The 25,072-nt window shown below is 35.9% G+C and overlaps 1 protein-coding gene across 4 annotated transcripts in view; it reads right to left on the bottom strand.

The window, feature by feature from the left end:
• The window catches only part of ESRP1 (epithelial splicing regulatory protein 1), a 52,214-nt gene that overhangs the window by 16,511 nt on the left and 10,631 nt on the right, over positions 1 to 25,072 (bottom strand). For 2 of the 4 annotated variants that reach the window (XM_039877155.1, XM_039877152.1), the window contains exons 5-13: positions 20,363 to 20,461; positions 20,171 to 20,225; positions 18,824 to 18,934; positions 18,573 to 18,705; positions 18,440 to 18,482; positions 16,196 to 16,497; positions 13,337 to 13,555; positions 10,884 to 11,082; positions 7,268 to 7,436 (exon numbers count right to left, since the gene is read on the bottom strand). In XM_039877155.1, the coding sequence (XP_039733089.1) occupies positions 7,268 to 7,436; positions 10,884 to 11,082; positions 13,337 to 13,555; positions 16,196 to 16,497; positions 18,440 to 18,482; positions 18,573 to 18,705; positions 18,824 to 18,934; positions 20,171 to 20,225; positions 20,363 to 20,461 (1,330 nt within the window). The remainder of the gene's footprint in view (positions 1 to 7,267; positions 7,437 to 10,883; positions 11,083 to 13,336; positions 13,556 to 16,195; positions 16,498 to 18,439; positions 18,483 to 18,572; positions 18,706 to 18,823; positions 18,935 to 20,170; positions 20,226 to 20,362; positions 20,462 to 25,072) is intronic. The other 2 variants (XM_039877154.1, XM_039877153.1) reach the window with 2 other exon arrangements.

The raw sequence follows: 25,072 nt of genomic DNA, 5'->3' as shown, positions 1-25,072 counted from the left end.
ATTCCTAAGAAAATAAACAAATATAATAACAGTGGTTACAAGAGTCACTACTACTACTGGGATTCCAAAGTTCTTACTCCCTACAAGAATATTATATGAGGAAAGGAAAGAAAAATACAGTCCAACATAGCAACTGTAGGGATCAGACAGCTTAGTTCTAGGCCACTTATCAAAAACTCACACATTGGCAGATGTACTCAAAACATTTAGTCTAACTGCTTTGGGAAGAAAAAACAAAACCTGGTATAATTTTTAAAATTATGAGCAACATCACCTGTGGTAAAGTTTTATTTAAATAAAGTGAACTGGTTATTGGCCAAACGAAGATTTTTAAAATAAATTTTATGAAAAGAAGATTGAGAGTGAAGAATCACAGGAAATCAGACCAGGAAGAGACTCTAAACTTCACCAATCACATCATTTTATGAGAATCACAAAGTTTAAGTGACTTTCCTTAGTTAAAAGAGATGAGACTAAAATTCGGGTCTCCCAACTTCCTGACAACTCTCCATTATACCCTGTTGCCTCCTCAAAATTGAGCACAACTAAAAACAATCTGAGATTAAAAATATGTTGATTCTGAAGATTGCTGGTTAAGATGGCAGAGTAGATAGATGCTGTGCTTGCCTCCTGCCATGCATACAGCAAAATTACAACTAAATTACAGAAAAACCACCATTGAGAACCATCTAAAGACTAGTTGAACAGAATTCCTATAACGAAGAATATGAAGAAGCCATTTTGAGAATGGTAGAGGGGTAGAGATACAGAGTGGGTGGGACCCACATCCACGGTGTGTCAGTTAAGAATTGGGAAGGATATCTTTGGCTGTGGAGGTCTCCCCTGAGGAGTGAGGCATTCCAGACCCACACCCAGCTCCCCAACCTGGGACACCAATCCTGGGATGAGAAGTCTCCACAATATCTGGCTGTGAAAACCAGTGAGGCTTGTGCCTCAGAAAGAAAATGGGCTGGTAGGTGTTGCAGGTCTTAAGGGCCCATACCGTATAGACTCGCTCGCCACAAACTCACTTATTCGGAGCTCCATCAACAGGAGCAGCAGCTCCAAAAGCACCAGGGACATATGTTGAGACAGCTCTCTTAGGATTGAAGTGCTGGAAAATTCATTTGTTCCTGTGTGGAGCCACTCCCCCCATAACTAAGTCTGCTGGCACAGGTGGGCATCAAATCCGAATCCTCCAATAATCTGGCTAACACCATTCAGACTACTCTGGTGATTTCCACACCCAACCCCACTCAACTGCGCACCCAGTCTTAACTTCTTTTAGGGGCTTTAGACTCACATTGCAGACTTTCTTAAAATCTACAAAAGGTCCACAAACCCCACACAGGGCTTTGGTATGCCCTGTATCTCCTGCTAAGTGAGCCCAAGCCTACTTAGAAACTAGTGGCGGCTGGTCTTTGTTAACAGCATAGCCTCTCCGAGGCACCTCTAAGCACGGCATAGTGAGCTACTAACTGCAGATCGCTTAGTGGCTCCCATTAGGTGGCTTTAGAACCAACACACCTAGTGGCCAGCTTCAGACCAGAGCATAGTACCACCCAACCAAAGGGCATATTTAGCAGGCCAGAGCCCCCTAAAGCAAATCCCGCTCCATGGGGTCAGCTCCCACACAACTTTGTCCACTGTAGTCATGGCCAATCCTCATAGCTAGTAAGCCTGAGGGTCAATCTCACCCAGTGATGTGCCAACAGCAACCAAGGCTCAACTACAACATGAGGGTACACAAAAGTCACATGAGGTACACTCCTGGAGAATCTAGATCAGATAACAATGGAGACGGTGCCACTAGGCTCCACAGGACATCTATTACATAAGACCATTCTGCCAAGACTGGGAGACATAGCACATCCACCTAATACATAAAAAGACAAGGAGGCAGCCAAAATGAGGAGACAAAGAAACATGTTCAAATGAAAGAACAGGACAAATTCCAGAAAAAGAATTAAAAGAAATAAAAGCAAGCAATCTACCAGATGCAGAGTTCAAAACACTGGTTACAAGGATGCTAAACGAACTTAGAGAAAGAATAAAGGAACTCAGTGAGAACTCACACAGAGAAATAGAAAAAAATGACAAAGAACTAGTCAGAAATGAAGAATACAATAACTAAAATTAAGAATAAACTCGATGAATTAGATGACATGACTAAATCAGTGATCTAGAAGACAAGGTAGCTAATGGAAAACATCCAATCAAAACAGCAAAAAGAAAAAATAACTTTAAAAATGAGGATAATTTAAGGGAACTCAGGGACAACATCAAGTGCAACATTCACATCATAGGTGAACCAGAAGAGAAGGCAAGGGAATGAAAACCTATTTGAAGAAATAATGACTGAAAACTTTCCTGACCTGGCAAGAAAGACATGAGTCCAGGAAGCAGAGTCCCAAACAAGATGAACCCAAAGAAGCTCACATGATACATCACAATCGAAATGCAAAAGGTTAAAGACAAAACCTTAAAAGTAACAAAAGAAAATCAGTGACATACAAGGGAGCTCCCCTAAGACCGTCAACTGATTTCTCAACAGAAACTCTGCAGTCCAGAGGGATTGGCATGAAACAGTCAAAGTGATGAAAAACAAGGAACTATAGCTGAGAAAATAAAGAGCTTCCCGGACCCCAAAAAAAAAAAAAAAAAAAAGCTACAGGAGGAGTTCATGACCACTAAACAAATATTACAAGAAATGTTAAAGAGATTTCATTAAGAAGAACAGGAGAGATTGAAAATATGAATAGGAAAAGATAGGAAGGAAAAAGTATTTACTGACAAAGGCAAACACACAACAAAAGCAGTAGTTCCACCAACTATAAAGCTAATGCAAAGGTGAAAAGGCAAAAGAACATATAATTATAACCAATTAAGGGATACACCCAAACACACACACACAAATGAAGTAAACAATAATGACAAAAACATAAAGGTGGAGTAAAAATGGTAACAATTATGGAATGTGTTAACTTAAGCAAACATCAATTTAAAATAGACTGCTACATAAGAAGCACACGGTTCCCATAACCCTAAAAGTCTACAAGAGATATATAAGAAGTAAATAAAAGGAAACCGAACATGACACTACAGAAAATCATCAGTACACAAGAGAATAGACAAAGAGACTATGAAAGGAATGGAGAACTATGAAAACAATCAGAAAACAATTAATAAAATAGCAATAACTACATATCTATCAATAAATACTTTAAATGTAAATGGACTAAAATACTCTAAAAGAGTTAGGGTGGCTAAGAAATAGATAAGAAAACAGACTTGTACATATTCTGGCTACAAGATACCTATATCAGATTGAGAGACACACGTACACACTGAATGTAATTGGGTTGAAAAAAGGTGGCATAGCAATACTTAAACAAAAAACAGACTGTAAAACAAAGGTTACTGACAAAAATAAAAAAATACAAATAATAACAAAACAGGTTATAAGACATATAAGACATTTCATAATGACAAAGATATCAATCCAACAACAGGATGTAACTTTTATAAACATTTATGAACTTAACATAGAAGCACCTAAATATAGAAAATACCCCATTGACAGCAATGGATAGATAATCTGGACAGAAAAATCAATGAGTAAGTAAACAGCGGCCTTAAATGACTCATGAGACCAGATGGACTTAATTGATATTTTTAGAGCATTTCACTCCAAAACAGAAGAATACACAAGTTTTTCCAGTGTACATGGGACATTTTCTAGGATAGACCACATCTTAGGCCACAAAACAAGTCTCAATAAACTTAAGAAGACTGAAATCATCTCAAGCATCTTCTCCAGTCACAATGATATGAACTAGAAGTCAATTATAAGAAGAAAATGGAAAACACACAAAAACATGGACGCTAAAAAACATGTTACTAAACAATGACTGAGTCAATGATGAGATCAAGAAAGAAATCAAAAGACACCTAGAGACAAATTAAAATGAAAACAAAACCCAAAAATCTGAGACACGGCCAATGCAGTTATAAGAGAGAAATGCATAGCAATACAGGCCTACCTCAAAAATGAAGAAAAATCTCAAATTAACAATCTAACTTTATACCTAAATGAACTAGAAAAAGAACAAAGCCCAAGTGAGTAGAAGGAATGAAATAATAAAGAACAGAATGGAAACAAACAAAATAGAGTCTAAAAAAAACAATAGTAAAGATCAATGAAACCAAGAGCTGATTCTTTGAAAAGATAAAAAATTGATTAACTTTTAGTCAGACTCATGGAAAAAAAGAGAAGATCCAAATGAATAGAGCAGAAATGAAAGAGAAGTGACAACCAACACCCAGAAATACATAGGATTGTAAGAAAATACTATGGACAATTTATATGCCAACAAATTGGACAACCTGGAAGAAACAGAGAAAGTCTGAACAGACCAATAACTTCTAATGAAATCCAATCAGTAACCAAAAAGTCTCCAAAAGAACCCAAAAATCCTGGACCAGATGGCTTCACAGGCAAATTTTACCAAACATTCAAAGAATTAACAGCTATCCTTCTCAAACTATTCCAAAAAGTTCAAGAAAGGGAAGGCTCGTAAGACTGTTTTACAAGGTCATCATTACCTTGATCCCAAGACCAGACAGACATTTAAAAAACAGAAAATTATAGTTCAGTAGCCCTAATGAATACAGATACAAAACTCAGCAAAATATTGGCAAACTGAATTCAGCAATACATTTAAAAAACACACACACCATGACCAAGTGGGATTTATTCCTAAGATGCCAAGCTGGTTCACTATCTGCAAATCAATTAATGTGATATACCACATTAACAAACTGAAAGATAAAAATCATATCATCATATCAATAGATACAGAAAAAGCGTCTGACACAATCCAACATTCATTTATGATAAAAACAATCAAAGTAGCAACAGAGTGAACGTATCTCAATATGATAAAGTCCATTAATGACAAACAAAAAGCTAACATCATACACAATGGGGAAAGGCTGAAAGCATTTTTCTTAAGATTAGGAACAAGACCAGGATGTCCCCTTTCACCACTTCTACTCAACAGTGTTAGAAGTAGAGTCATAGGAATCAGACAAGAGATAAATGCAACCAAATTAGAAAAGAAGTAACTGTCATTATTTGCAGATGACATGAGACTATATATATAGAAAACCCTAAAGATTCCACCAAAAAAGTATTATAACTGATAAATTAATTCCGTACATTAGCAAGACACAAAGCTGATATTCAGAAATCAGTTTCATTTTTAAAAACCAATGACGAATTAGCAGAAAAGGAAATTTAAAAATCCATTTACGATTCCATCAAGAAAATATCTGGGAATAAATTTAACCTGTACTCCGAAAATTTTAAGTCATTGAAAAAGATACAAATAAATGGAAGGATATACCAAGCTCAGAGGTAGGAAGAATTGACACCATTAAAATGTCCATCCTACTCAAAGCAATCTATAGAATATACAATGGGGTGAAGATAATCTACTTAATAGTGTTGGGAAAACTGGATAGATACATGCAAAAATTGAAACAAGCTCACCTTCTTAAACCATATACAAGAATAAACTCAAAATGGATTAAAAACTTACATGTAAGACCTGAAACCATGTAACTCCTATGAGAAAATATAGGCAGTAAATTCTCTAATACTGCTCTTAATAATAGTTTTTTGGATGTGTCTCCTTGGGCAAGGGGAACAAAAGAAAAATAAATAGGTCTATGTCAAACTAAAAAGTTTTTGCGAAGCAAAAGAAACCATAAACAAAACGAGAAGACAATCTACTAAGTGGGGGAAGATATTCGCCAATGATGTATCTCATGAGGGGTTAATATCCAAAATGTATAAGGAACTCATATAACTTAACCCCCCACCCCCCAAAAAAACAAGCAATCTGATTAAAAAATGGGCAGAGGACCTGAACAGACATTTCTCCAAAAGGGACACAGAGACTGCTGATGGGCATGAAAAGATGCTCGATGTACCTAACCATTAGGGAAATGCAAATTAAAACTACAATTGAGATCATCTCACACCTGGCAGAGTGGCCAACATCAATAAATCAACAAACATCAAGTGTTGGTGAGGATGTGGAAAAAAGGGAACCCTCATGCAGTATTGGTGTGATTCCAAATTGGTGCATTTGCTATAGAAAACATTATGAAGGTTCCTCAAAAAATTAAAAATAGAACTACCAGATGACCCAGTAATCTTACTTCTGGGTATTTACCTGGAGAAATGGAAAAGACTAAATTGAAAAGATATGTGTATCCCTAGGTTCACTGCAGGATTATTTACTATAGTCTATATATGGAAGCAATCTAGATGTCCATCAATAAATGAATAAACAAGTGGTACATGTATACGAGGAAATATTACTCAGCCATTAAATCAAGAATGAAATCCTCCCATTTGTGACAACATGGATGGACCTAGAACATTATGCTAAATAAATCAGAATGAGAAAGACATATGATTTCACTTATATATGTTATCTATTCACCTTTATGTGGAATCTAAAACACAAAACAATTGAACAAACAACAGAAACAAACTCATACAGAAATACAAATTGGCAGTTATAAAAAGTATCATGTTCACATAAAATACAGCATAGGAAATATAGTCAGTAATATTGTATGGACTATGTATGGTATCAGGTGGGTACTAGATTGGAGTGATCACTCTACATATTTTGTATACTTTAATATTGTATGTCAATTGTAATTTTAAAAATTTCTTAGAAAAGCAGAGAAAAAAGTCGATTCCAAAAAAGTTCTGAATAATCTCATTCCGGACTTGTTAGTAAAGATTTAGAGGAGAAAAAGTACAAGCCCTGTACAATTTAAAACAAGAGTTTTTATTTATTGTGGATTGAGATATGAATTCATGCTACTTAAAAATATAATTTTTCTCATTATGGATTTTCTTATTTTGTAATTTGTTCACTTGATACTTCTACCCTATTGCAATGATTATAGTGCCACTCACTTATGACCCTAAGATAGGAGAAATAAAAAATTAAAGTTATATACAAAGGTAGCCTAAAAAATCATGCTGTTAATACACGGTTAAGAAATAAACTTAGATCGATTTGTCTTGAAACAACCTTCTTGGCCAGATATATGAACAGAAGTTGTTGCCTGCCATGCTAACCTTCAATGTGGCAGATAATATTCTTTTGTGAACTCAGGCACTGGCTCTCAAAGGAGTCTTTGTTTCTGTCTCTCATTTCCACTTCTATCAGAGCCTTACCTGGGATAGTATGCTGTGTAGTTCATGAAGAGCTGAGTGCCCGCCGGGTAGTATGCTGTGGAGGGCTGCAGTGCTCGTGGATTCAAAAGCACAGAGGGCTGATAAATGGCAGCTTCAGTCGGAATAACCGCTGCAGGAGCTGGAAATGTGTAAGAAGGAGGAGACAGGCCTAAATAAGCAAAGAGAGAAAGAAACGTTGAGACGTTTGTAACAGCTAACATATATGTGCTAACACTAAAGCCATGAAATCACTGTTGCACATATATATTTTAAAGAAAGAGACCAGTTTTCTATACCATACCAAGCTACTACCTTTAGATTATACAGATAACACGTAGAAGTAATCTCAAATCTCATACTCCATTAACCTAATGAATTGACTTTAGTATGAAATTTGGAAAAACCAGTATCAAGTGGACTTTCAAAAATATTCTCAATCATTTCATGACGTGATATTTTTTCCACTCCTGAGTATCAGTTAGGAAAAAAACATAGGACTGACATTTAGTGTAGCTTCAGACTACACTCTGGATTTCTTTGAGAACTACACTGCTATTTCATTTATCTACCCTATAATACAGCATGAAATAAAAATGGTTATGATGAAACACCTTTAACCAGTACCAAGTATTATGCCAACGCATAGACTGTGCCAGAATGAACTGACCTAAAGAGAGTAGATTAACTCTATTATTCCTGCCTTTGAAGATAATCTAAACCTTAAAAACTGTTAAAAAATAAAATCAAACCTATGAAATAGCTCTGAAGAAATTAGAAGCACTAATCTTCCTGAAGAGTCAGCTGATAAAATGCAGACTCAGATTAAACAGAAAATAGAATGAATTTTGTCTTCTGGTTATCCAACATCTTCCAGGCCTGGTAACTCATTTAAGTCAGACCAGTTGCTGGTCAGCAGTTTTAACATGTGAGATGAAAACAACTATCTAGGCCATGTGTATCCAACAGAAGAGGTAACTGAGAAGTTGCCTGAATTTGGGGTTCCTAGCTTTGATTTGCACACCTAGAACTACCTAATTTACTTTGCAAACACAGCAGAGACCCAAGAGATACTTTTTCCACATGAAATTTCCACTGTATTCTGATGAGTTTCTACATGTCTATGCAGAGGAGGAAGGCAGTCAGCCGAATATGGGTACAAGGGTAAAGGCCCACATATTGACCTTATATTCACTTTCTGGGGTCCTCTTTCATGCTCACCAAAAACTGAGCTACATTTTATTTTTATTTTTTTTTATTTTCATTTTTATTTTTTTTAGGCGAGGCAACCCTTGGTCGACCTCATAGATTGCAAAGACCTTGTCAGCTTACGATTCCATTTTTTTTTTTTTTTTTTACACCTATGGCACTTGGTTTTCCTAGGTGGTCTCTCATCCAAGTTACTAACCAGGCTTGACTCTGCTTAGCTTCCGAGATCAGATAGGATCGGGCTTGTTCAGGGTAGCACGGCCATAGACGAAACTACATTTTAGATATCTAGCATGTAGATAAATTTTAAAATTATGATCCCTGGTCTAAAAGAGTCCTCAAAAGGGCAAAACAGTACAAATTCAGGTACCTGACTTATAGAGAAAATTATAAAGCCTGTGCTCATATCCTGCTTTCAAAACTATGAAGCAATTCATTATACGACAGTGCCTCATACCAATAAGACAAACTATATAGTAGGTATAAGTCTGTTCTGACTTAAAGAAAAATAGAAATTTTGGTAATTAAACAGGCTGCTCAGATTTGGGTATTCTTCAAATGAAAGAACAGCTATTCTCATATTCCTAAAAGAAAATATATAAATGTATACATTCATAGAGTAGAAAAATGGAGTCGACCTTGAAATGCTCAACTTTTGAAAAGTACAATTTCAATAAACAAATAAAAGTTTAAAACTTTAAAATAATGAGACTATAGCAGCATTTCTTTCCCAAATTCAACAAGAAACTCCTCAGTGGGTTATAACTAAATCACTATTTTAACTGCATTAGTCCTTGAAAGTAGAAAAACATGCAATTTCTCTAAGTTTTTTGGTTGCTGTATAAATAGGCAATCACCTGAAGTGAGCTGACAGGAAAAAAATCCAGTAGGAGAGACATAATATTTTCATGCATAAATTGGAACTTTGATTTAAAAAAAATCAGTAAACTCTTCCACTAAAATGGCAAATGGCCAAATTTTAGTTAAAAGTTTTAGAATTAAAACTAAAGATATAAAAAAATATTTTTTATGTGAAAAATGCATTAAATTTTTAAAAATTTATTTTAGGGCTTATGAAGGGAAAAGGGAAGAAATGAAAGTGTTATGAAGAAAGTCTTTAATGACCAGTTTTCCATCAGGAAGAGAGAACAGGATATCACAGGAGAAGAATTTGGGTTACACATGAAGGAGAAATTCCCTTATCTCACAATGCTTGATAGATTATCACTAGAGGAAATCATAAAACTTACTGACATTACCAGTGGTTTATGAAGACAATACACGTGTTAAGATTACTTTAAGATAACCACTTAAACCCAAACGTAAATTTTCAAAATTTCATATTCTTAGTGATCAACTCTTAAATATTCACCAACAGCAAGCAGCAGATAAATGGAATATCAGCATTTAGAAATTCCAAGGCAAAAAAGGATTAAGCCCCACCAAATACCAAATAGTCTATGAATAATACTTTATTAAATATATTTTTGGTATAGATCCCTCTTTACTAGAAAATGACATCCTAACATGCCCATTTTTTTTGGAACCAAGGTCATAATCCAGTTTACTATTTGTTATATTTGAACTGTATTCCAAGTGCTACATTCTGTAAACATATCCAACGTACATCCTAACAAGGTATGCCTTATTTGAAAGTGAAAACTGCATCAAAAAGATTCAGGTTTTAACATCATATCCCCACTGTTCCTTAGTTACTCCCCAGAACTTGGTCTTCAAACTGAAGGGCTTATTCCTCTCAAACAGGATTCCAGATGGCTTGTACCCAGGTGCCAATGAGCAAGAGCATGGCTTGAAATTAAGCACTGATCCTGTGATGCACTGGAAACTTTGGCTAATTTGCGCATTTATATTTTTTTACTAACTTGCTTATTCCAGATATCCTGGAGAGCTAGAGAAATGCTCTCCAGCTTATCCCTTCCAAAAGATACTTAATGCTCAAAAACTTAAAAATGCAAAATGGGCATCAAATCAGCCTTCTTAAAAAAAAAAAAAAAAAAAAAGCTTAATGTGTTACAGGAAAAAAAAGAAAGGAAAAAATAATCTGGCCATACCAATTTTACCTTTAAATGCGTATTAAAATATTTACATAGCCAGGTTGCCTCCCAGAGTCAGTGCTTATCTTGAGCACACTAAGCTTCAGAAATCAAGTGCTTATCACTGGAAAAGCAAGAATGTAATTTGAAAGGAGGTGTTTGTAGCATCTGTAATTATGGGTGTCCACAACCAAGGTCTTAAATGATTACCAGTACTACCGATTTCAGATGGGAAAACCTTATGTAACAACCTTGCCTGCCTCAGAAAGAACCAGGGAAACAGAAAGTTATGAAAGCAGCTTAAGCACCTACCAGCATATAGCGTAGAATAGCGCCAAGACCCAAGAAAAACTTACATGGTAACTTACATGGCGGTGGGGATAAGCCATTTCGATTTAAAGTGCCCCCCATTAACACAAAGTTCATCTCCTCAGCTGAACACTGAAAGACTTCAACATATCTGTCCTTCATGGTTTTTTTATGACACTTCTGTGCAGCCATAAATGCTCTGTCCGCAGACTTCATCTGGATAAAGGCATCTCCTGATGGGCGGCCCTGAGCGTGTGGGGGAAGAATAAAAACAAAAGGAGACTGTCTCCTTCAACAAGGAAATGGTTGCTTTCAAAACATACAAAGTGACAATCACCCATAGTACAGACATTTTAGCCACAAAATCTGGGTGACAGTGTGATCTACTGAAATCTGCCTTGTATTTCATCACCTAATCACCAGCATGGCCCACAAAACCTTGAAGAAACAGTTTTGAGAGCTCATACATGAAAGTGATCCTTTTTGGTTTCATTTAATTAGTATCAGATTTACAAGATTTTGAAAGGGTCTCCTTGTGACTGTGGTTTCAAAGTATAGTATTGTATATTGGGTTTTACCCTTCCGAAAAATTCGATGAACTCTTATTCGATTGAGAAAAGCTACTAACAGAACCAGTATTAGAACTTTACATATCCTCCTACAGAAAACTAAATAAACCAGTGTTCTCTTTTGGCTCTCAGTTTTGTCCATCACTGATCTGCAACATCCCTTTCTCTTCTCTCTTATCCCTGTAGCCGAGGTTGGAATGTGGCTTGGGGATAGGGAAGGGGGACAAGGAATTGGCAGTTGCAAAGCACAGTGAAGGTTGCTGAAAGATGTATAATCAGCCTCGTGTGGGAGCCCTTCTCTCACCTCCAACCTTAAACTTTGGCCAAACAGGTGTTGATAGACATTTCTTCTATTACTAAGAGCTTGCTAAAAATCCCCAATTGAAAACCCAGCTGGTAGATTTCTGATGCACAAAACAAGAAAGCCTTAGCTTCATTTAGCATGGACATTTTATAGGGGATGAAAAGACACAACCACCTTATAAGACATTTTCCTTATTAACGGATTTTTTAAAAAGTCTCTAAGGGACTATTTAGTACAAATTATTACCATGCAAGTTACCATTAAGAGTTACCATACCATGGAAATTAGGGATACCAGGGAAACCCAGTCCAAGATGGAAACCTAACTAACATCTTTGAGGCAGCTAAGAGCTTGTTCATCATTTAAGAAGCATTTCTCTCAAGTGAGATCACAATAGGTCATGTGGGTCAATGATAGATAAATCTATCTACTGTTTGTTAATTAAAGAGTAATAATAGCCCCTTGAGCATTAGAAATGGTGACTCAAAGAGAAACCAAATAAATCCCTGGCAATGCTAAACTGTGGGTAATTTTATTCAAAAAGACTCCCACCAGTGAGCATGTTGAGAGGGTACCTAGTCAGATAAAAAGTTATATAGCTTAATATTGATATAAGTTAGAATGAGCATGTGCTGGTGTGGAAAACCAAGCAGGGACTCAGGATGTTTTCTGATTGCTTGTACCTAGTGATATGCACTTTCTGGTGAAGACAGGATTATGGTTATGAATGTGACCAAATCTCCATGTGAAAAGAGAACGTGGAATACTAGCAGTTTAGGAAAACATTGGTATTTCCAATATAAACCTATATTCAACCCATCAGTCATCGGAAATCATTTCATTTTCAAAAATTAATACAACTTTGCTCTTAATAGTTTCAAATTTTTAATTAGAACAATTTGGCTTATAGGTTTTTAGAATTCAGTCATGCTTATATACCACAAAATACTGGTAAATTCCCCAGAAAATAATGGTTAATTTTATTTAACCAAAAGTCAAAGGACACCAAGCCAGGAACTGCTTTTAATATGCTCAGAATATATACCTGCACACTATAGAATTTGGTTAGATTTTGATAGAGGTTTCTATCAAACAATTCATTAATACATTTGAGTGCTTGTTCTGATCACATACTGTTCTAGGTGGTGCAGATACAAGTCCTTATTGAGTTTGTACTCTACTGAATGTAATTTGACATATATATATATATATATATATATATATATGAAATAAAATAAGCCATTTCTAAATAGTCTATAGACACAAAATTCTCTTGAATACAGACAAGCTCATTGATTTATATACTGTCTAGGACTGCTTTTACACTATGACAGCAGAGTTGCCTAGTTCAGTAGTTGCAACAGTAAAATGTTGTATTAGGCTGATAATGTACTGTGATGCTATTGATAATTTCATGGATACGTGTGATGACAGAATCAGAGTGAAATGTGAGTTACCATACCAACGATAGCATCTTTTCTGGAGTTCACCTAAAGACCTCCTGCATTTATAGTTGTTAAATCTTTCTTTCAAGACTCACTATCCAACTGATGAACATTTGTACTTTTTTATTGGAAGTCTTTGTTAAGAATAAGCAAATCAGTTTTCCAGTAAGCAACTTTCTTACCTGGTGATTCAATACCATGTGAACCCCATGAGTTCGAATATCTGTGGAAAACTCCCCCAGAAAGTCCAGGATGTCCTCAATTGTGGCTGCATAGGGAAGACCTCGAAGGCGTATACAGTCTCTAACATTTGTAGGGGGCACAAATTGTTGAGGTAGCACTGGAATAATGGGAGGTGTTGGAAGTGGAATGAGAGGGGCCGAGGAGAATCGATTCAGCACCTGTACTCAAAGGAAAACAAGTGATTTAGAGCCTTGCTACTCAAATGCAGTCCACAGACTAGCACTGGCATCACCAGGGAGCCGGTTAGAAATGCATAATCTCAGCTCTACCACAGACCTAGTAATTATAAATTTGCATTTTAACAAGATCCCTAGTGATTTATAAGCATATTAAAGTTTGAGAATCACTCATGGAGAAAGGGCTTCATGCTTTTCAGCTAGAAAAGCATGATACCCACTTTTGTCAAATGCATGCTGAGATATCTACCACATACGATGATACAATGTGTTTAGATTAAGGACTTATCTACTGCACAAATAAATCACTATCTGCCTTGGGACAAACATACTTAAACTCTGCCACTTTCACAAAAATCTAGAATTGCTAATTGTGGACTACCGTAGCAATGTATTTGATTTCATTTCACTAAGTACAATGTTCCCCTTAATACTGTCTTCACATTCAACCTTCAAACTAGAGGCATATAAAGAGATAACCCAAGAATCGAACCGCAGTTAAAACAATGACTCTGGATTATATCAAAATATAATGCCATATTTATAATAATGTACAAAGCAAAGCAAATGATAGAATGGCTGAATAAAGTAAAGTTAAAAAAAATCAATTAGTGATCATAAAAATAATCGCTTGGTTTCCATGTGAACTTTAGACACTGGAAAGACAGAGGATCTTGACTATATTTTAAATACACAGAATTTAGCTATCTTGAGAATGAGTGAGATCAGGTACATTTTGGAGAAAAAACTGCTCCCAGGTAAAACTCGTATTACAAATTTCTTGCCTACTTTTGTCTTAGAATAAGTCTGGTTCAGAACATGTGTATTAGTTGATATTACTAGGAGGTCTTCATGCAAACACCATGTGTGGCATTCCCAAGTTTTCTGAACAATTTATCATTGTAGCCTTTAGCATTCCATAAACGGAAAATATAGAACAACTGATGAACTCCCCAAAATTTGCCCTAATTTCTTCATTCATATCCTGTCCAGTTGCTATCTGAGTAAGAGATGACAAAAATCAAAGAATAAACATAGCCAAAGAATTTTATGACAAATAGCAAAATTAAAAAATTATACAAACAATCCAGACACAGCATAGATATTAGGAGAAAAACAAACAGAAAATAAATGTGGTTATAAACAAACTTGAGACAGGAAATGGTCTAGCAACTACAAGACCTGCCAAACAGGAGGTGAGCAAATAGTTACTTAATGAAATGATTATTAGTAATGAAAAGAAGCTAGTGTAGAGTCTATGACTACAACACTTATTAAATATATCAGTAGGGATGGGGGGCTAGAGAGGAAGCTCACTCACACTCAAAACCACCTTATGGTACAGTCAGAGAGGGGCAGCATACTCTACACCCAAACTGATCAATATTAAGTTGCTGAGGCACTGTGGTAGGGTAGGCCATTCTATGCCATGGTTTCCATAAAACTGTTCTTCCAACTAAAAATCTAAAATAAAAAAAATCTCATTTCCCCCTAAATTTGGGAAGGACGTATCATGCTTTGAAGCCTCAAGCATGTTTAGCAAATTTTAGAGATTCAGAATTTATGATAATTTTCAACAAGGTATAGAACTATTTAAATTATAAATATGTTCATAATTTGGGGCGTAAGAACACCAGTACATCAGAACACAGAATTTAGAATTTCAGGTATAAAATTATATTCTAGGTATAAAAATCAATTTGATATCCTAGCAGGTGAAGGGTTCTATTTAACGTTAAGCAATTATTTTAAGTCACAATATACAATGAGCTTTGCAGAAGCTATACAAAATCATTTCATGAACTCACAGAAATAATAGTAGAGTCAGTGTCCTAACTGCTTGCAAAAAAAGGCCCAAAGGAATCATTAAAACGATTATGTTCTATTATGGGGCCAAAGTAGAATAAGTTGAAAGAGCCCTGTGAAGCAGTCTACATGATCTCAGTTACCAAGGAAAAATTAACTGACTCTTTGGCTAAGTCAAGAAGAGAAACCAACAGGCTTGAGAACCTACAAGTAGTTTCTCGCCTAGAGTTTAGAGTGTTTTCAGGAACTGATAATCCTATTTGTGCCTCAAAAACAACTCTGAATTCTGAAAGTAACAGGACAAAAGGGCACTTTACGCTGTCACCAATAGTTTGGAATTTGGCAAGACAGTAAAATTAAAAACCTTAAAAGCTCACACCCTTACATTCAGTTCTAAAGAAATCAATCAGAAATTGAGTTTTATAAGCTTGTTTACCTAGAAATTCCTTATAATAGAAAAAAAACCAACCCAAATATACAATAATTTCTAAATAAATTATGTACCTCCTCCATGAGACATAATATTAACTTAAAGATGAAATTTTTTGGACATAAGTAAACTTTCAGGATATGGAGTTTCGAAACAGAATACAAAAGTGTATCTATAGCAGTATTTCAGTTATATGGAAACACATGGTAGTTTTTCTATGTGTACATAAGATAACAGTGCCTATCTTTTGCTTAAGAAATAAGAATTTTTCATGCACTTACATGTCTATATTTTACAAGTTTTACTTTAGCAATGAAAAATGTAGGATTGTTTTCAGAAATAAATAGAAATAATGCAAAACCATCAACATGCTCTTAAAAACCAACCTGCTGAACTTCAGCTGCTGTGCTCCTGAAGAGTTCAATGTATCTTTTACCCAACAAGTCCTTATGCTTCCTCAATGCATTCTGTGCATACTCCTCACAAGCAAAGAGAACAAAAGCATCCCCTGTTGGCCTGCCGTCTGGGTAGGTAACGAAGAGGATGCCTTCCTTCCCCCCAGTGATGGGGCAATGCTGTCCAAAGAAGGCCACCACTTCATCAGCCGTGGCCGTGAATGGGAGCCCTCGCATGCGGACAATGACTTGATTTTCCTTGGAGAGAAATTGGGCTACCTCATTGGATGTACCTAGGGAACACAAATATCAGGAAGTATGGGGAGAAATGGTTAAGACACCAACTCTACCAAATTTAAAATGGGAAAAATTCTTGGCAATGTCTTGCATTCATAATTAAGACCCGCACCCCCAAATGAATTCATAATAACATCCCAGGAATCAGAATTCTCTTCTCACAGATTTGAAACTTTTCCCCTATCATTTTCATAAAACACCTCTCAATTAGGAAGGCAGCCCAGCAAGTAAATCATGGACCAACCGCGATGTTCTCCTCATGGAGAGGCAATTAATCATCATGGCAGTTAAGGGCACAGGTCCTGGAGCTAGAATGCCTAGGTCCAGTCTTGACTTTACCATTTACTAGAGTATGACTATAGTAAAGTTTAACCTCTGGGCCTTAGTTGCCTCATCTGTAAAATAAGGGTAAAATAACCTACCTCAAATTATGAGACTAACTTAAGATTCAAACATACTCAAGTAGAGAAAATAGTATAATGAATATACTTGGCAGTTAGTCTCAACATTTATCAACATTCTGCCTATCACAAAGTATTTTTGTACAGTACTGCCATGTAGTACTCAAAAGTACGTCATTCAAGCTCATACATTACTAATATTTCCCCTTAATCATACCACTCGTACCATGAAATCCCAAGCATTAACTTTAACATTAATTAACTTTGCCATCTGCAATTTACATTGGTATTACATAAAACCTCAGGACCAAAGCAACTTCAAATATACCTTATCCCCAATCGATATGAAACATTGCTTTGGGAACATGATTATACTTGAAGCTCTGAATTTGAAAGCTTTGATTTACCTTGAGAAGTAAATGCCAGAACAGAATTATGCCAGCAAATTGTAGAAACAAGATGCTGTTACTGCAAGTTCTACTGATGAAAAGATTTTTAACAGGGCTATATAATGCAGGGATATAAGTGCTTTCTGTATTTAAGTCAAAGTCACCCTCATATATTTTGGCGATAGGTGTCAAAAGCCTCTTAAAATGTCCCCTCACATTCTTTGATTGAGCTATCCTACTTTTAGACATTTATCTTAAATGATTGGCACATACAGAGATACAAAAATATTCACCGCAACATACTTAAGAGCGAAGAGTTGGAAATAAGCTCTAACTGCCCAACAGGGATGTTTAATACAAATCTATAGTACATATGATATTGCATAGCAATTAACATTTAGGAAAATTGAGTAAATAGGAAGATATTCAAATATACTAAAAGGAGAAAGGAAGTTATAAAGCAACATGAACAGAAATTTACAAAGTAGTCACATGTATAGAAGAAATCTGTTGGACAAACCATAGTTAACGTTTTTTTATGCAGCGGTTTTTAGGTTTTTGTTTGTTTTTTATTTATTTTTTAACATTTTATTTTATTTTTTTTTTTCCTCTTTTTCCCCTTCCCCCTTATTTTTAGGTTCTAAAGTTATGAATCACTTAAGAATTAGATAAAAACTATCTTGTTTCTGATTCTTTCTGACCATGTTACTGCGAACGCTACTTATCTTAAAATACTAGAAGCCAGAAGCTACTGTTTCTAGTCAGGGATGAATTCAGGAAGTTTAGAGAAAAACCAGAAGCAGAGATGCAACAATTCCAGGTATTCTGATATGGATGTTTCGAAGTAGTTTTCAGAATAATTTCTTTCGAGAACTACTCTTTCGCTCTGTACACGACTTTATATGACCCCTTCACCTTTGTATTGTAGTATTTTAAACGGCTATTTAACTACAGTTGGTTGACTCAGCATTAGGACAAGTGTTATGCATTACATTTACTGATACTATTGGACATTTCTTTCTATTAAAAAATGTCAATTCCTATGCTTCATTGGGAAATAAAAACCATTAATTACCCTATTTATTTACCCTTGGTATACAAGTAAAATTTTAGTCTTACTATAGGCACATTTTACAAAAGGCACTCACCACCAGCAATTTTAAGAAAATCTTCACCTGTTGCTTTGTAAACCTAAGAAAAGAAAGGGAAATTAAATATAGTTTCTGAGCTTTCTAATATTCACACTCAAAATTTCGAGGGTTTCAGGTGGTGAGGACGTACCTCAATGTACCGGGTTCCCATGTGATGTTTGTGCCTCTGTAGTGCTAGATCTCTGTGCTCCTCACTTACAAACCTAACCAGAGCTTCTCCATTCCTTCGACCCTGGGCATTCAGACAAAGTGCTGCACCTCCCCTTTGAAAAAGACAAAAGAGATAGCAGAAGTGAAAAAAAAATAAGTCAGGAAAAAATTATAGGAAACCCGTTATCCTTTTGAGATTGTAAAGTAAAACAGAGATTACAGAAAACCAACTTGGCAATATTGAGTCCTTTGAAGAATCTTGCAATATCTTGATCCGAAGACTGCCATGGCAAACCTCGTGCCCTGACTACCGTGTTGTCATCAATAAGTTCCATCTTGCTGCTGTGGATCAAGCAAAATTTCAGGTTACATTATTTAATGCCATTAAGTCTTGACCTATTACCCCCGGTAAAGCAATTTGCCAGTTTACACATGAGGTATTTATTTGGAGTTCAGAAAGATTTGTAACACTGCCTGATTTACTCTGTAACCTCAAACAATATCTGGGCACAGTTCAAAGTTTTCTTTAGGTGGTTCACTGCAGAAAGACAACTGGATATGCAGATCCAACACAGCTAGCTCATCTAGCAATCTATCAGCGGAATTGCTGCTTGTTTGCCATCAACTCATAGGAAGCAGAGGTCTCTCAATACCCTGATGGCCTATAAGTTCCTAGAGCAAGAAAGGATAGGTTTAAATTCATTCTCAGAACTGGCCAGTACTGGTTTGGCCAGTGGGGTTTGACGGCAAAATTTAAGGTCTGCATAAAGCTGGCAATTAATCCACATCAAGAATAAGTGCACACGGTCACAAGTCTGCCATTAAAATATCTCCTCTATCAAACAGGGGAGCCCTCAGAGTGCTTGTGGAAATGCTTGTGGAAAAGCCCTCAAGAGTGTCCACACCTTGATGAGTCATCTGCAAATCACCTATGATCTATTTTGACACCTTTTGATGTTCTAATTTCTCCCATATTCATATTTTCAGTACTCCTAGGACATTTTCCTCATGAGTCACTTTCTCCACAACTATATAGACCTCAATTTAAATTTGTGGGCAAAGATGTCAGAAGTTTCTGTTCATGTCAAGCATCTGGCAACTTCAGGTAATTCAATATTGTGATTTACAAACTTAAAAAGGTCTACCTGTGATCACAAACAGAGATACCACCATTTCATACTTGTCTCCAGTTATTTCCTTTGCTTTAAAGTATAAGCTGATAGAACATACTTAAAATTATCTCAGTAAAGATCTTTTGAACTGTTATTAAAGCCTATGATTTTTCCTTTGGAAGTTTTCCAGTGAAAGGAGGTTAAAAGAGGTTAAAATAAGAATCATAGACACAAACATATGATTTACCTAAGGCCATAGTGACTGATAAAGATGCAAATATTTCATTAAATGTTAATCTCAACATCCAAGCATACTTTAAGATATAAACTTCTAAGTGACCTAATATTAAAAAATGGATAGCCAAAAGGTTTAGTAAAGTGACTAAAATATAAGGTAAGGTAAAACATCACAATATGAATAAAGACAAATCAAAAGGCTCGAATGGAATAGCACTCAAGTACTCACCAAGTGCCACTTTCAAATTTGTAATTTACTCTCTCTGGATCTGAAAACCTGTGATCTAAAAAATAAGAACATACAAGTCATCATTTTAGCTATTAGAGAGACAAACATATGGAAGGAAATTCAAAAGCCTAGGTGAGGGAAAAAGGGTAGGATCAAATTCTAGGTCTGCATTGCTACAACAGTGATACTTACTATAAGGCTCTGAAATCATTGCTAAAATTATATTCCCCAGATCTTCAATTTGAGAGGCTCCGTACCGGGAGACTGAACTATTCTTCTCAAAATTTAAATCTGGGAGATTAAGTCAAGGAAACATTTTGGGGAGGTAAAATGAGGTTGCTTCTAACCCCAAATTAAACTCACACAGAGCTTTGAAGCCAAGCAAATTAAAATTAAAATGCATCTAACCTGACAATTCTTTGAAATCTCAGAATGGCTGCTTCTCATCAGTCTGGACATCACCCACACTCCCTGAAGTTTCCAACTGCTCTCAGGTAAAATGGCCACATCGATCCTGTCGTGAAGTACTAGCAGTAATATTTCTGCTTACTGAGTAGTAGCAAATGCATTAATACTGACTTGTTTATTTTCAAACCAGGAAGTAAGTATACAACGAAGTTAATAGAATCCTTCATCCTATATATCATTACAGCACACACAAGGCAAAGATCATGCCTCATAACACAGCCATCTTAAAGGGCAGTAAATGCTTATCCTTAGAGAGTAAATTTGTAAGAAACAATTCAAGCACTCAGAGCCAACAGTGGCCACGGTAGATCTTGATCAAGTGAATACACTGTTTGGGTAAGCCAGAAAGCATGGCTTTTAAGAAATGCATGTGTGGCTCAAATTGGGTTTGAGGGTGAAACCCAGAAGATATTTCCATCAAGCTTTATAAATTTCCAATCTCTCTAAAATAAGCATGTATCTTTGTTACCTTAAGAAACTAACCCTCACTGAAGTGTTTAATTTCTTTAAGTTTCAATGCTATAGTCACACTTATTACATATAAATTTATATCAATAATGCATATAACAGATAATACTATGAGACTCTCATCTTTTCTCAAGTTTAAAGTGAAAACAGAGACCAACAGCACTTGAAAAGATGCTAAATATTGCTCATCATCAGAGAAATGGAAATTAAAACCACAATGAGATATCATCTCACATCTGTCAGAATGGCTATTATCATCAAAAAGATAACAAGTATTGGCGAGGTTGTGAAGAAAAGGGAATATAAACTGGTGAAGCCACTATGTAAAATGGTGTTGACAATTATCAAAAAAAAATTAAGAATAGAACTATCATATAACCCATTTATTCAACTTCTGGGTATCTATTTGAAGGATACAAAAACGCTAATTTGAAAAGACACATACATCCCTATGTTCATTGCAGCAATGCTATTAATAGTCAAGATATGGAAGCAACTTTGTTGTCCACTGATAGATGAATGATAAAGATGTAGTACATATATACAGTGGACTACTACCCAGCTACAGCAAAGAAGTAAATCTTGCCATTTGTGGACCTTGATGGTCCTGTGCTAAGTGAAATAAGTCAAAAACAAATACCCTATGATTTCACCCATGTGGAATCTAAAACATAAACAAACTCATACAGACAACAACAGACTGGTGGTTACCAGAGGGGGCTGGAGGAGAGTGTGAAAGGGGTAAAGAGGGTCAATTGTATGGTGATGGATGGTAACTAGACTTACAGTGTTGAACAGTATGTAGGATATACAAATAATGAATTATAATATTGTAAGCTGAAACAAATAAATATAGTCTCGTATACAATTATACCACAATTTTAAAAACTAATTTAAAAAGTAAAATGAAGACAGCCATCTGGGTGGTGATTATTAGAATGTTTGTCTTATTTTATAATTTCCTGACTGATATTTTATAAGGACAAAAACCAAAAACATGTTAAGAAAAAGTCTGTAGGTACTATTTTTACCACAGATGAAAAAGATATATACAATGTTAAAACAACTCAGAGAGCTCCCTCCCACCAAGAATTACAGCCAATCATCTGAAGACTCAATTAAATGAGTAATATCCTTTTCCATTCTCAATCAAAAGCTCTTTCCTTGCATCCCCTAGCCTTCTCCTTCCTTCCTCTGGTAGAGACCTTGTATTGCTTTCCCAAAATGCTAGACCAAATCACTTGTGTTGTCCCTCACCAGTTACATGTCTCTTCAGTTAAATATACCACATGTAGAAATGCAGCCATATGGCTCTTGGTAAACTACTTAATACTTAACTCCACTGAATTTCAGCCTATCTGTAAAGCCTAAACTGTGATTATCTTTACAGTCCTTGTTTTTTTTTTTTTTTTTTTTGGGGGCGGTGGGCGGGAGAGTGGTGGTGGTGGGCGGGGAGTAAAGATTAAATGAAATAAAGCAAGTCCAGGGCACAACAGCAGGCACTTAATAAGTGATATCCTTCCCCTTCCTAGAATCTTCAGGTGACCAACTTTTATAACCTAAAATAATCACAATTTGAAGGTCACATTTATGACTAAAAAATCTGATGCCTATTTGTATACTATTAGATAATCACGCTAAAATGGTAGATGAGTTCTACCATTACACACACACACAAACACACACACACACAGAGGCAATCCTGCCCTTCACATCATCTAGTGATGAAATAAATGTGCTGCCCACTAAGGGATTAGAAAATCAATCCTAGGAGATATTCAAGCAACAGAGCAATGACCACCTATTGGGGTCATTAAAATGGTCATCTGTGAAAGGCTGTACTATTACATATTTATTAATTCAGTGCCACTTTCAAAGAATATGATGACGAGACAGAAAATCAGAGCCGCAGGATGCCCTAAATTTTCTGGGGGTGAGGTGGGGACATTACAGAGCCCTACAGAGCTAAGAAAGATTAGCTGTGACCAGCCACAGTTTATCATGCAAACTCTTGCCATGGAATAACTGTCTAGAGCTCTATAATTCTAGTAATAATTTCAGCCTTGTCAGGAGTAAAGAGAATGGAATAAACAGAAAAGTATCCAAGAAATGGAAACCAATTCCATTGCATAAGCCAGAGTTTCTCAATCTTGGCACTATTGGCATGTAAGGCAGATAATTCTTTGTTGGGAGGGGCAGTTGCCTGTGCATTATACAATTTTTAGTAGCCTGCTGGCTTCTATCCACACACAGTAATGACTAAAAATGTCTCTGGACATTGCCAAATGTCCCCCAGATGGGCAAAAACCATCCCAGGTTAAGAATCACTGGTGTAAGCTAACAGTTCCCTATAGCTCTAACTTTACCCCTTACTATCTATCACATTGTCAGAAAAAGCTCTTTCATTGAGACCATTATTGGACAAAGATTTTGAAGAAAACTGGCCAAATACTGTCTATCTCCCCCTATTTTCACAATATCTCTGCCAACAGTAAAATCAAACAGATCAAAAATCTAGAACTTAGAGAAATACAGTAACTCACCCAGTCTCCCTCCTGGTAAGTAATGTAACTGAAATTATAATACAGCTCTGATTTGACTGTGTGTACACAATTCCCTGCACCAAGAAGCTTTGCCTAATTTGTTTTGTTTTGAGCAATACTTTATGAGAAGCTTTCTAAATGGATATTTAAGATCCAAGTGAAAGAGATAGATCAAAAGTAAGAATGGACAGTATCCTGTCTGTACAGACAGAGATTTGTAGCTAAAGAATTATTTTAAATAATTCTTTTAAATTAAGAATATGTTCTAGATATTTGGCTAACTTGGTTCTGCGTAACACGCCCCAACATGTTTCTCTTCAGGTCATTACACATCAAGAGAATCAGCAGTTCTAAGCTCTTAACAACTTTTAAAAGTCACCCAACCTCCTGCACACCCAAACCACTCCCTTACAGATACACACACACACACACACACACACACACACACACACACTTACACAAACCAATCTACCCTCTCCTTGGAAAGTTTGTTCGATTTATAATCCTTACCAGAATTTAACATGAATAATAAATGAAAGGGAGTGAGAAAAAAATTTCGGTACCAATTCTTTCCCTATCGATTTATAATTATATATTGAATTACCTCCTGCATGTCTGATCTTGAGGGAAGGAAAAATGAGTCCGTGCCTCCTGATTTATGGCTCGCCATATGCAACTTACTCATCCTACCCTTGAGGCAGGCACAACAGCACTAACAGGCTCAGCCAGCTTCACAAATGAGAAGTGCCATGAGGAAACACAGGGTGAAGCCAAACATGGTGGGAACAAAACTAACATTTCAGGCCACGAGTGAGCAAACTGCTGCATTTATACAGAGTTTTGAGAAGTCCAGAGATGCCTATATTTGAATAAGAGGAGTATTTTTTTTAGTGCCATCTTTAGTGAAACAGATTTCAGGATCTAACCCTCGCTTTTACTAGGTGAAGGTGGGATTCAAAGAGAAATTTCACAAAGTTCAGCAGTGGTAGCTCATCTACTCAAAAACGTTACCTTGCCCCGCTGCTGGAAAATGGACACATTTGATGTCTGAATGCTCAACTTTCACCTGTAAATAACATGTTTTTGAAAAAATTTTTCAGTTTATAACTAAAAGAATCACACATATAAGTAATAAATACACTGTGGAATGATTATGTTTAAACTATATAATTTAAATAATATATTATAATTGCATCCCAATTCAAAATCCCAACTCAAAGTCATTTTTCCCTGCCATAGACCTCTCAGAAGTTTGTTTCTTCCCCTTCTGCTATTTACTTGTATTTAGAGTATAATACCACTGCCTATATTCTCAGACATATTATAATACCTATGCTAATAAACAAAGGAATAGCAAACAAAACATGGCAAGAGAAGAGTTGAAAGTACTGTTCCAACTAAGAACTAAATTTCCTACAATTAT

This window comes from Pteropus medius, unplaced genomic scaffold (assembly GCF_902729225.1).
Source record: "Pteropus medius unplaced genomic scaffold, Ma_sr-lr_union100, whole genome shotgun sequence".
Taxonomy (NCBI): Eukaryota; Metazoa; Chordata; class Mammalia; order Chiroptera; family Pteropodidae; genus Pteropus; species Pteropus medius.
The sequence above is the reverse complement of the archived record's forward strand: the minus strand, read 5'-3'. Positions and strand labels throughout refer to the sequence as shown.